Source organism: Cylas formicarius, unplaced genomic scaffold (assembly GCF_029955315.1).
Source record: "Cylas formicarius isolate icCylForm1 unplaced genomic scaffold, icCylForm1.1 PGA_scaffold_10__41_contigs__length_53128322, whole genome shotgun sequence".
In the NCBI taxonomy this organism is placed as follows: Eukaryota; Metazoa; Arthropoda; class Insecta; order Coleoptera; family Brentidae; genus Cylas; species Cylas formicarius.
In genome coordinates, this window is record NW_026844214.1 from 48,568,908 (window position 1) to 48,582,835 (window position 13,928).

A 13,928-nucleotide genomic window follows, 5' to 3' on the forward strand; every position below is an offset into this window, starting at 1 on the left:
CCCCGGCGATACTTTTTCTAAAAATTAAAATTATTGTATATATTTTTCATTCAGTGCAATGTGTAAGAACACACGCCCTTAATACGGAACTCAAAAAACGTCAAAGTTGACGATAACTTCATGAAACGTCATATTTCGGATCATCCCTTATCTCTTCTTCACTTATTGCAAATGAATCTGACTCGTGCAGGAATATTGCCATATGCAAAATTATTGCATCTTCATAAAAGTTCGACTTAGGGGAGTTGAACGCAATCCAAAGGGTCTATTGTCACTCTTTATAGCTCCATAAAGATGTATTTATTTATGTATCTCGACGACAATTCCCCAATAATTTTGTAAAAGTTACTAAATGTAATACTTATAAAGACCTAATCCAAATTTTTAACATATCAAGAGCTGAAAATTTAATAATATTAAAAACATGTCAGGCAGATTAGATTGCACGCACAGCTTCGATAGTAGCTCATCGGTGTAGGTCGTCTCCGTTTTGGTTATGGCCAGCAAAACCTGTGTTTCCTTTTAGCCCCAGTGGGCTTAGATACCTCTAAAGCTGGTAATAGTTCTTCAGTAGACGGCCTTGCTTTTGTAGCAGCTCTGCTGTAAATTTGGCCAACGGACTTCTGAGGAATTCTTTGGCCTGTCTTTGTTGGCAAAATTGATTGAGGTGTAATTTAGAAACGCCTATTAATTTTTACGGTTGGGTCAAGTGCCAAATGCACTTTTTAAAAACATTTTCAACTTCCTATCACTTGTGGCTGAACCGGAAATTGCTGTCAACTTTCTTATTTCAACCTTGTAGTATTATTATATTTTTAGATTCTGTGCGAAATTCAAAATTTACACCTCGCTAGCGAACTTAAAACTTTACATATTTGGCAAAATGGCAAAAGGAGCACGTTTTGTTGTTGCCTACTTTTATACAGGGTGTCCAAAACTAGGCCGCAAACATTCCCATTTTCAGAATAGAATACTCAAATGCTGATATTCTCAATTTGTTTTGTATTCACGGTGAATATTACAAAGTGCTGGAGAGAACCTGTCGCGTTTACATACATACAAAAGAGACAATTGAAGAATATTGAAACGAACTTCTTGCGTTTCGGAAAGAAGAGAAAATGAAATTTAACTTAGTTAAGTTACAAAAAAAGGTAAAATTGAATTATCAAAGATGTTCTATATGTGAAGGCACATTTCGATTCTTCTTTGTACCCTCTAAAATCATTCTTCTCTGGTATTCACTTTACTTTTGACCAATAAAAATCAAGTGGCGTCAAATCAGGTGACAGCGGAGGACTCCAAGCGCCATGGGGAGCGATCATCAAACATTCGAGATCGTTTGAGATAAAACACATGAAAATTAGGTATTTGTGTCGCATCTAACTGATACCAGAAAGTTTCCCGCTCACCGATAAGAGCATTTGGGTCATAAGTAAAATACCGCCCCTGATTTTTTGATATTAGGGCAAATACATATCTAGAAATCTATATCTCGTCAGGCGTATTTTTCTATTTATATTCCCTCTCCTGAAAATTCGATTTATGGGTCCAAATTAGTATCGAAACGAATTGACCGTCTTTTTGAATTTGCAACAAGATAAATTCTCAAAATTTGAAATCTGCAGAAAAAATAATATCTTGGTGATTCTGATTTTATTCGTTTGTTCATTTAAAATAAATAATATTGCATATTTATAGTTTAATCGTACGGGAAGTGGGTTTGGCAAAAACGAGTACACGAGTGCAGGACCAAAAAAAAATCCATCGAAAAACCGTGGGTGCGGCGGTCGACGGCTTCCCGATGAGTAATTTTGCGGGGATTTTTTTTTTGTTCGTCGGAATTTTTCGGTCTAAATCTTCCGATAGGTGTTTGCGTTGCGATAAAAAAAAACGTAATCGCAATATGCGCGTTGATAACGCACGGGAATATTTTCATATTGCACCATAAAAATCATGTGTATTTACACCATATACATATCCGTTTATAACAACTTCTAATATACGGGGTGTTTCAGAATTCGGCACAAGATTTGCTACAGAAGGTAACAAACAAGTTCCCGTTTGTGTCTGCTCAACTTTATTCGCAATTTTTGTTAAGTCATGGCATGTTTCAAAATTTTTTTGAATTTCCAACAGATTGTGTTAATTAAATCGTGTTTAAATAATAAACAAATGTCGATATGTGCTACGAGTATCCAGGATTCAGTTAAACAAATGTATTTTTGTCCTCTCTGGTACCATTACAAAGATAATGTCTGAATGTTGCGTATCCTTTTAATAAATTTCATTTTTTTTTACAATAGAATAACGTTTTATTGCTAATATTTTGACAACTTTGTGAAACAAGCACCATTATACGATTTTTCCATTTAATTTTTTTTTTTTTTAATTATTGTTTTTTTACTTTCAAAATATCTATATAGACCATTAAAATAATCATTCTATCAGTAAATAATAGATAGATAGATAGATAATAGATAGATTTAACCTGCACTTTGACATTTGACAAATTCAAAATTGCCCAGAACTGATAAGACTTCGGTATAGTGAAGTAGGCCAAGAAAGTTCCGAGGAATTCGAAAATGCTTATATATATACAGAGTGTATATATAAATATATAAAAATAAAAAACTTCTTTGCATAGACGTTCTTTAATAATTTATTTAATACAGGGTGGTAAAAGTAAGTTAAACAAGAAGTTATTTTTTCGTAATTCACCTGCATTGCTAACGCGTTGAAAAATTAAATAAATTACAGAGACCTGTAATATTTGTTCACTTTTTTTTTTTTTTGAAATTTGACATTTAAGTGTTAAATTTCAATAAATGTGGTTCTTTTTTGAAGCTAAACTTCGTAATGAGGACTGCTAAGGACTGTTTAAGGTTAAAAACAGTTAAATTTATGTAGCAGATCTTTGTTTCTCTCTTCGAAATAATGCAGATTTGCCAAACTAGATTTGGTACAATTTTTAGTTAATGAAAGTTGAAGAAAAATAAAAAAACTAAATTATAAAAAAATATATATATTTATATTTATTGATTTATCACCGACGCCGACCATTCTCTTTACCAAAGATTTTAAATGCGTTTTTATATATAATTTTTACTGTTTTTAATTATTTTAATTATTTTTCATTAACATTAAACTAACTAAAACTCTAGCGTACTGCAAAATAGATCCAACAAAGGCAATTAATATCAAAAATTGATATATATATATATATATATATATATATATATATATATATATATATATATATATATATATATATATATATATATATATATATATATATATATATATATATATATATATATATATATATATATATATATATATATATATATATATATTTGTTCATTTCCGCCTTAACACACTTTTTTGCTTGTGGACAGAACACGCATCAACAATCGAATCTATAAATTGAGACTTCGGCCGATATTTTCTTACGTTTTACCACATAATAAAAAATGGCGTCGCAGTATCGTAGGGTTAATAAACTAGACGGAGGAAATGTATTTTAAGCATACCGATGGCTTAAATTAGATAAACGCAGTGTGACGTAACACCGTTTCAACTCTATAGGACTCTCCAATGACCCACGAGGTTTTCTTGTAAATTTAGATGTAACTTCAAACTGGTGATGATGAAAAGCGTCTCCAATAATAATAATAATAATTTGGATCCTAAAAATTTTTAGCTGAACGATGAAGCCGTTTAAAAAAATGGTTCAATCGACTAAAGATTTCCAGTTGGAAAGTGTCAAACAAAATAGGAAATCCAAATTGATAATAAACTCGACTTACCTTACTTCTTGTGAAAACTATCGAATTCACCCGCTCACACACAAACATGTATCTGGTATCTCATGAAAACCTGAGAGAGCTCTCAAGAAATTTTAAATACAAAATTTCTTTGAATTCTAGGAAATTTTACTTAATTGTTAACTAATATCTCGACTATTACTACTAATTCGTTGACTAATACCACTAGTTTTCCCAACAACACCACCAAATAATTTAAAGTAAAAATAAGAAGCGCTATATAAAGAAAACGTTTTGCCAGACTCCTTCAAAAAACTGTCTGATTGACTGTCAAAAGGCTCAGCTTAGATTTTCAATTTCAGGGAAAAGGAATCAGGTAAACAGGGCAATCCTTCATAATTACACTTCGTCAGTGTTTAAAATCGTAGGTTTAGGAATGAGAAGAGTGCCTCAATTATCAAATTGTAGTATGTTTTTTTCTCTCCCAGAAAAAGTTTCCATTTTTTGGCTTACACGAGCCATAAGGTGTCGATATGTTACCGATAAAATCGGTTTTTCGACGTAACTAGTTAATCATCCGTTAAAAAATAGGGCTGGCTTGGAAAAGCCTTGAATATTTTCATGCTGCACTTTTAAATTCTCCACGGGTTTGAACACCGGTTTCAAGCCTTAACCTCAATTCACCGATTACAGCGAGACACGGTATCAATATTGATTGGTGCAAAAAAGTTTTGCTTTTATCGACCCACTTTATAATATACGGGGTGTTTCACGGTTAATGGTACCTTAGAGCTTGGCCTTGTTGTGAACATTTGTTTGGTTCCACAAGGAGCGATGCTCTGTCAATCTGATATATTTTTAATGCTGCGACGTTGCCGCTTCTTCGAAAAAGTAGCATCAACATTGATATTTTAAATGGGACAACCACTTGTATTATTGCATTTTTGGATCCGCTAATACTTCATTATTGGTTTTGAATAATGCGTTCCCATGTCTTTAGTGGTTTTCGGGAAATTTATTATTTTCTTTATTTTTCTCCTAAAACATGGCTTCAACTAAATTTTTGCTACTAGGACACAGGATTCAATAGAAAGATAAAATTTTGGATATAGCTTTGGGAGATACTGTGCATTTTTTCTTAATATCGAAATTAGTTCTATATCATACAGGGTTGGTCAAAAGTAACGATTTGAGGTACAAAAATGGTGAAACACCCCTGTATCACATCACATATTCTAAAAGCTAATTAAATTCCCTTTCGAATGTTGTACCATGTCCCTATACCTAAATCGTTTGGTTTCTGAAATAAAAGCAAGTTTCTTTGCAAACTGAATTACTTTTTCATAATTCATCTTTTAATAATAATTCATTTTCCGTTTGGCAGTTCAAAAAATATTTACTTATTATTGATTGTGGTGTAAATTTTGTCGATAAAATGCTAAAATAAAAGTGCCTTGTATAAATAGATCCATCGGAGATCAAGAAGGCTACTACCAATGAGACCACTTCAACTGATTTTAAAGTGCTTAGAATTTCGTGGTAGACACTTCGAACACCTAATGTAAAAATGTAAATTTAAGTTTCTGTAGTAAAGATGTTTTAATTGACCAACTTGTATAAAAATAAAAAAATTAAATTCACGTAGAACCTCATCATGGTTACACCCTTAAAGAGGATAAACCCTAAAACTTAAATATTTTAAAAAGTTCCTCTGAACTATTGTATAACATTTTTGAAGCTACGATCTGTTTAAACTCTTTGGAATCAATTACGATATTGTTGTAATGTGCCCAAAATGATAAACTGTTAACAAATATTACTCCTGGGTCTTAGTATGCCATATGCTCTTTGCATATTGAAGGTCACATTACACAGATCAGCAAACAATAAATAGTTGGTATCCAGAAATTCGCCTATATCATTTATAAAAATGTTTTAAAGAAGGGCCCCAGTATCGAGCCTTGCGGTACCCCTGATGTAGCTGCATATAGCCACATATTCATTGCGATTAGAGACGTAGTATTTGACGAGTGAATCAGAAAAACCCATTCGAAAGTTTTAAAAATATGTTAATGTACGACGTCACTTTGTTCACGGCACGGCACGTCACTTTGACGTTGTAGATCGATGCAAAATAGCCTCGAAAATCTTTTAAAAATTCTGTATTATGGAAATCGACTTGTAATTTTTCATTCTCATTCGTATGTAAATTTTAGTTATCACTTTCCGAATAGTCAGTGGAGTACAAAGAAATAATAATAACATTCTTTCTTCTACTTCAATTACATGTACTCCATCTTTCACAATCCAATGCCTTTATTCCCTCTTAGAATAATAATAATAGTCTTTATTGCGATATTTTAAATTATTTCACAAGGTTTAGACAAAATTACTTAATACAAACTAATATAGTTCCACACAGCATAGAAAGAAATAAAAAAAATCCTTTTTACTCTGAAATTATTTATTTTGTTGCACTTAAGAATACATTACATATGTCAAAAAATAAAAAATAAAAACTCGAAACCTACAAAAAAATACGGGTGCGTAAACGAACCACTTCGAAAAAAACATTAAATGATGTTTTGGGGCACATATGATGTAACAAATAATGTATACATAAATATAGAACAGAAAGTTCAAATTCGACAGAAAACAATTAAAAGTAGATTATTTTCCAAATAGAACCTGATTTGATACAAAAAAGCGTATAATATTTTATGTTGCGTGAGCACCACTGGTAACACCCGGTTTCATTTTTGGTGATATTTTACAAAGCATGAGGTATGTAAATGCACATTACACTTATTGCAAACGTAAATCGTGTGGCTGTGGCAGATTCTACGCCTCCTTCAGGGTTTATTAGCGTGAACAATCATGAGGTGACCTTGATTATCATAACGCACTTCATCTATGGCAGGTGCAAGATTTCTTTGAGTAATTGTTTTTTCAGTTTTTAAAAGTCGCAAAGCAATGTAACATTTAAAATCAAATCAATCACTTCGTCATCAAAAAACATAAAAAATATTTCGAGGGGAACTTTTCCAGAAAGCCTATTTTTTAGTTCCTCACATGATCTAAATTCATCTCATATAGATGTGTGAGTGTACTCAATCTGACCTTTCTTCCATTTGACAATAGAAGCAATCCTGTCGTTTGCAGAAAGCATACGTCTTCTTTTGAATTCCAGGGTTTCATCATCTGATGAGTCCCATTTAGGTTCAGTAGTTGATGAACTACAGGACTGTTGAAGGACAGCTGTATCATTCGGTCGGTGTATGTAACTCGAAAATTCCAACTATGTCAGTTGGTTCCCCAAACTCTTGTAGATTTATGTTGTCGTTCATATCTTCTTCGTCAGTCAAGGTATGCACGTCGGGTGGAATATAGACCGCAGCAATATGTTCTATAAATATTTTTTCACGTTATTTTTAGCATAAATTTGCAAGGAATGGAATGCTACAATACATCAGAATACGTAAATCCAAATAATACTTACGACTTTCATTGTTATTGTCGTCATCCATCACGATCTCCTCCATAACCGCCTCTAATTCCTTTTGAGTCAAATACCTCGGAACTGCCATATTTTACGAACTGTAACGTTCATTGCACAAGTCACAAACTAATACTAAAGAACACGCTAATTGTTGGATGTTTATTCTACATGCGCTGATTTGTCTAGACTTGCAATAATAAAGTTTTGTTTCACAGATAAAACCAGTGGTGCATTTAGGCACCAGTAAATATTTTCAAAAAATAAAGCATAATCAATATAATATTTCCAATGTATGTTTTCTGCGATGTAATCTACATGCTATAGACTTAACAAAAATGGCAATACAAATCCAAAATATTTTTTTTTACTATTTTGGATTTACTTGAAAATGTGATAGAAATCTATGTACCGCTTTTGTTAACTTTTGAATAAGATCTTTCCTTTACACATAAATTAGCGATTTCTACGGTTTTATGTCCTTTAGTAGTGATAATAATAAAATTTCTAAATGGATGTGCAAGAATATTTCCTGGATGTGACAAAAAAAATCATAGAATAGGTGGTGTATTAACGCACCACTGGGGCACAATGGGTTAAGATAATAATAATAAGGTATAATAATAAGAGTCTAAAAATTTCATTATGGGTAAAATAATAATTTGTTCAGGACCTTAAATTTTTTCCTAAATACTAGCCTAAAGCAGCGTTAAAATTTACAAAAATTATGCTGGGGCATATCCAAAATGTTTTTCGTCCTTAGAGGAGCATTGTGAATTTCATACCCAAACACTAGATAACCTTTCAGGTACGTTGTTAAAGAATATTTCGACTCAATATTGACACATATTTAATTTGAAGCCATTTCATCGCAATTTTTTTTTCTGATATACGATCAAACTTTCTCAATCCATAAACGAAGAGGGTTTCAACGTTCTTCATTTTAAAAGTGGTGTCATGTCCTTTCTACAAAACCCCTTTACTTACGCCAATACCAATTATAAGAAGTTATTGTCATATTTTAACACATTTCAGCAAAATTTTCAACTCCGGATTACGAGTTTAACAATAAGTTTTAATAATTCGTGTCGCAGAAACAAGTTTAGAAACGCTATCCATTTTTGTGAATGGATTTTGCCGGCAACTACTGAAAAGTAACTATAATTCTAGTTTTAAATACCAAGGCATTAAGAATCTTAGTGACTTAGTTTGGCGAGTGTTTGACATCAAAGTGGTGCATTTACACTCACCATATCCGAACCAACTTCGTGAAAAAAATCTCAGTATAAAACTAGTTGGGTGCTGACAATTTTATTTCTGTAGAGCTAAACAAGATGAAAAAAAATATATTGTATTATCTATAGTCGGTTGTACTGTGCGTCAAACGTTAACAACATTGGCAGACTAAATCGACCAAACAAAAGGTCAAAAAAAAAAAAATAATAAAAGTGAGATACGTCATCTGCGCAATACCCAAGACTTTTAGACCACACCTCTCGAAACTTCGATCCTAATAGTTTATCCACATTACCGACAACAAAACGATCAATAATAATTGCATAATCCCTCGCTTTTTCGCGATGATGTACGTAAGTATTAGAGCTGCCAGCGATTTGGCGAAATAATGGCGGGCCGATAATTTTTATGCGAACCGAACGCTAAAAATAGCAATGTCAAGGTCGTCGATCAGCTGATCGGAGCAAACGCACACAAACGCGGGAGACGAATTTTCTAATATTAGCATGGCCGCTTATAGTCCTGGGTGCGTAAAAAAATACTCCTCGCATGCCAAAAATTTTACGTAACATTGGATAATATAGTGAAATATCTTTTTTTTAACGTCCAATTCGTTTTGTTTTTCCGTCCTAATTCTTAAACCTCAATTTTTCTGCTATTATAATATTAAAAAAATAACATTAAAGTTTTTTTTTTTTTCGAAACGCTCTGTATAAACGGAGCAGAGAGATAAATGCCGTAATGCAGCTGTTATAAATTTTTCGCTTTCAGTAAAACGAAAATACTTTGACAATTTTGATGCTTTAGTGTCATAAAGCGTAATTTTGTTTGTTTTATTCAATTCTTTCAATTGTTTCTTTTGTCACACTAGATTTAATAAGCCCTCATTTTTAACTTAATGATGGAGTGAAATATCTTTTTTTAACGTCTAACTTGTTTTGTTTTTCTTTCAAAATTTAAAAACTCTTTTTTAAAATTATATCTATATATCTATATCTTACGGCTTTAGAAACCTGAATACTATATAATAAGTAATAATAAATTAGATTAACAGAATTACATTACAGTTCTTTTTTCGAAACCCCAAGAAAGAATATTTTTTTATGAATTTTCTTAAATAACATTTTCTCTAATTAGGCAACTTTTAAATTAATTAATTGCTAGATGTTAATTGTTTTTTTTATAGTTTTGGCCTCGTCATTTTCGCTATTTTCTTTACTGACAACTTTTTAAAACTAAATTTATCCAAGTGTGTTTATTAAGTGTGTCAATCGGTCCAAAAAATAAAAAATACAAGACACTGAGGAATTCGAAAGTTGTGCTTTTATTAAGGGTCCAAAAATACTTAAATTAAAAACCACTTTGGTACTTTGGAAGAAGCTAAGCAAATTTTGATGCTTTAGTTTCATAAATAGTTTTTCTTTTTGTGTTATTAAATTATTTCAAAAATTTGTTTTTTCATGAATTAATTTTTTCATTTTTTTTCTCACTTTCACTTTCATAATAGTAGGTTTTGTCTTAGTGATCGCGTTTATGAAGTTTAAAATATGTATAAATTTTATTTCAAATTTTTAATGGTTCTAACTTATGGGCTTGAGTTTTGGGTTTTGACGTAGGGGAAAACTTCACTCACCTAAAAACAAAAATTATTTTATTTTATTGGTTAGTCTTTGGTTCAAACCTATCCTGAATAAATGGCCAATTTCATAAACTCCCATTTGCACGCCGCTATCCGTTATTTCTCGATGCAATTTAGACGGGTCAAAGTTATTTTGTTTTCCAGATACAGGGTGTCAAAGTTTTGTTGTAGGTTCAAAATGATTTTTTTTTTTGAAATTCTATAGGGTGTCCCAATTTTAAACCACTACTACCACATTGAAATCTTAAATAGAAGGCTTTCTATATGAAAAACTACTACTTCGTGTCTTATTGATGTAATAGGCAAATGATATCGAGGAAATGCTTCTCAAAACAGCAGGTAGCTTTTTTATGCATTTTGAATTGAGAAGATTTTCAATTGTTTTTCTAAGACAAGGAACCCTAGACTTTTGAATGTTTTTCTTTGTTCGGAGAATGGGAAATACCAAAATCGAAGAATTTTGATTTTCCCAAAAATATTGACAAACTGGCCATCCTAATCGAATGGACATTGTGAAAATGTTCTTTTCCGTTGTTGCAGTGCTAAAAGACGAACCCGAAGATTTAACGCATTTGGCTCCAGTGGCGGGAGACGTATGTCCCATCGACGATCATCCGTTCTTTGGCGACATGCTTGATGATATTTTATTGAAGGACAGCAATTTCGTGCCGCTTTTGAACGACGAACCTTCCGATCCATTCATTTCCTACAGAGACTACAGGGATTCGTCGCCACAGCTCTTGTCCCCAAATCTTTCGAAGGTGAGTCGACGTCGACCGTTTGTTTTACTCATGAACTAATGAAAAAAGGGAGTCCTATGCTTTTTAACAGAAAGATTCAATATAACGAAATGCGACAGTTTGAAAGTGATCTTTGCTTGCCAACTGATAACCTTCTTCCTATGTGAGATAAAGTTTGCAATACGAAGTGTTTAAAGTACTGTTTAACTCTGAGAGACGAACAGATGGATTTCTCCTAGGTCGGGCGTGTTGACTGTGTTGTGAGGGAATGGCGGTGTGGCGGATTTATGCGCAGCTTTACTCTATTTATTAAACGTGGGGGGATACGAGGTGTGTTCCAAAAGAAAGGTGACTTCTGTAGTTGTACGTACATTCGATCTTCAGTTTTCACTTTTTTTTGTGAGATAGAAACGTTAAACGTATTCCTGGCGATTTTCTGCTTTCAAATAAAAAAAAAAAAACAATTTGTATAAAATTTTATGTAAAAAATGGAAAAAGAATGCTGAACACTTGAAATGTTGACAACGGCATATGGTGAATCTATTTTGAGCAAACAAATAGTGTTGAAAAATCGTCGACTGACTATCAGAGAAGTTTTTGAAGAAGTCGGCATCTCTATTGGCTCGTGCCATGCAAAATTTGTTCCGAAGCTGCTTAATTTTGAACAAAAGTACCGTGGAAGGGGCATCGCCCAAGAGCTATTAAACGACGTCAATGATGATCCTGATATGTGCAAAGAGGTCATAACTGGTGACGAATCATGAGTATATGGTTATGACGTCGCAACCAAAGCCCAGTCGTCCCAATGGAAGAACCCAGAAACGTCAAGACCAAAAAAAGCACGTCAAGTTCGATCAAATGTCAAGATTTTGCTTACTGTTTTCTTTGGTTATCGTGGCGTAGTATATCAAGAGTTCTTACCACCAGGTCGTAGGGTCAATAAGTTATGCGCCGTTTGCGAGAAGTAATAGGAAGAAAACGTCCGGAATTGTGGGAAAACAATTCATGGATTTTGCATCACAATAATGCACTTGCTCGCTCACTCATTGTTGCTTGCGGCTAACTTCTTGGCCAAAAGCAAAACCACAATCATGCCTCAGCCATCATATTCACCGAATATGGCCCCCTGCAACTTTTTTCTGATCCCAAAACTCAAGACACCCGTGAAAGGAAGGAGGTTAGGAACGATTGAGGAGAAAAAATCGTTGAAAGAACTCAGAAAGTGCTTACCAGAAGTACTTCGAGGATTGAAAAAAAACGTTGGCTCAAGTGTATTATATACACATATAATAGTTACCTTACTTTTTGAACACACCTCATATACTTAGAATGAAAGTGATGAACTCAAAAATAGTTATTAGATATGGATCTATTGTGTAATATTAATCGTTCTTGTTAAAACTTGAGGAACTTTGGTCATGTTGACTGTTGCGCTGTTTTGTTACTCTCGTGGCCAAAGCCATGTAGCACTAATTGGAGAGTTTATTCTTTGAATGGCAGGCTCATGAACTAGGAGAAATTCTTTTTAAGGAAAGCACCTACATGAGCAATTTTTTCTCGTTGTTTTTATAGATTTTTTTTGTAAGTAAAATATTTTTTAGGTTTTGTATTCTATTAATGCCGATATAGTCAAATCCCAAGCTAGTTGAAAGGTCATATGAATCAAATCAGAAAACGCAGCGATTACCTCTTGACACTTTTTACCAACTCATCTGACCAAGATTTTCAACCACTTACCACTTGTCTAAATTCTGATATATAATTTTCACTAAATTTCTTTAAAAATTGAACACGACGACCCGCTCTGTGTTTTTCTGTTCATTTGAAAATCTTCGGTTGCGGTCTTTATAGAGTTTCTTTCGAAACTGGAAGAGTTTTACATTGATTGTTAGACTGCTATATAAATCATACATCAGATTTCGAACTTGCATTTTCATAATTTTATATTTTTTTAGTCTTTCTCGGTCACTATCGCCTCTCGTTAGATTGGAGCTCTCTCTCTCTGTTCCCTAATAAACACAATAAAACGATTTCTCTCTCTCTCGCTCTTCAGTTCCTGCTCGATACCGAGCGTCCTGACTTATTCATGGTGCCAGCCTTCTCCATGCCTCTCTATCCTCTAAGGTTCTCATTACGTCCGCTACTGACATGTTGGTAAGATCCTTGATCTGGTCTATAAATCTAACTGGTGATCTGCGTTCTTTTACCGTCCACTTTCACTTGGATCACAATCATCTCCATACCATACTTCCGTATCACGTGGCCAAAGTATTTTAGTATACGCTTCTGGATTGTTGAGAGCAGCCTTTCATGATCCCGAATATTTGTTCTGGGCGCTGTCCAAGGGATCCTTAACATGCTGCGGTAGCATATCATTTCAAACGCTTCTATTCTCCTGCAGCATGCTGCATTTAATGTCCAATATTCCAACCTATAAGTTGCGACGGAGAATATTAACGGTTTGAGAAGTCTCATCTTGGTCATTTCCTAAATGTTGTGGTCTTTCCACATCTTAGCCAGTCTACGCAAAGCTTCTTTTGCCATTCCAATCCTTCTCTTGATTTCTGGCTCGGAGCCTCCTTTGCTAGTTAGTTTTGGACAGGACAGGACACTGTCCTGGATTCTATATCATGAACGTGTCGAATCCACAATCAGCAGACAGCATTTGAACCTATTCAGAAGTAGGCCTGATTCCAAATTCGCAGCTTCCACATTTTGAGTCCAAACATGTCTTGTTCAGTTTGTGCCAGAACTATCGTGTATTGCATGTATGCTGCGTTCTTGTCATATAGGGCTTTTATGATATATACGACACGTTTCTGGATCCCCGTCTCGCTTAAGCAGAACATAGCTGGTACATTGTGTTCCTACACCTTTTTAAACGCAACGAAAAGCGAAATAAAAATGACAGTTTTGGTCATAGGACACAACATCGTTGAAAAATAAAATAATAGTTAGCAAAGCTGGACTATAGATGTAACAAGAAAGTTTTATAACTTGTTATGTAGAATCCAGTGGCGTGTTTAAGAAAAATAAGGACATTTCGGGGTATT

The 13,928-nt window shown here is 33.5% G+C and overlaps 1 protein-coding gene across 1 annotated transcript in view; it reads left to right on the top strand.

Moving 5' to 3' along the window:
* The window catches only part of LOC132708033 (hypoxia-inducible factor 1-alpha), a 200,761-nt gene that overhangs the window by 165,999 nt on the left and 20,834 nt on the right, over positions 1 to 13,928 (top strand). Inside the window, exon 9 of the mRNA XM_060680132.1 lies at positions 10,676 to 10,896. Coding sequence (XP_060536115.1) covers positions 10,676 to 10,896 — 221 coding nt within the window. The remainder of the gene's footprint in view (positions 1 to 10,675; positions 10,897 to 13,928) is intronic.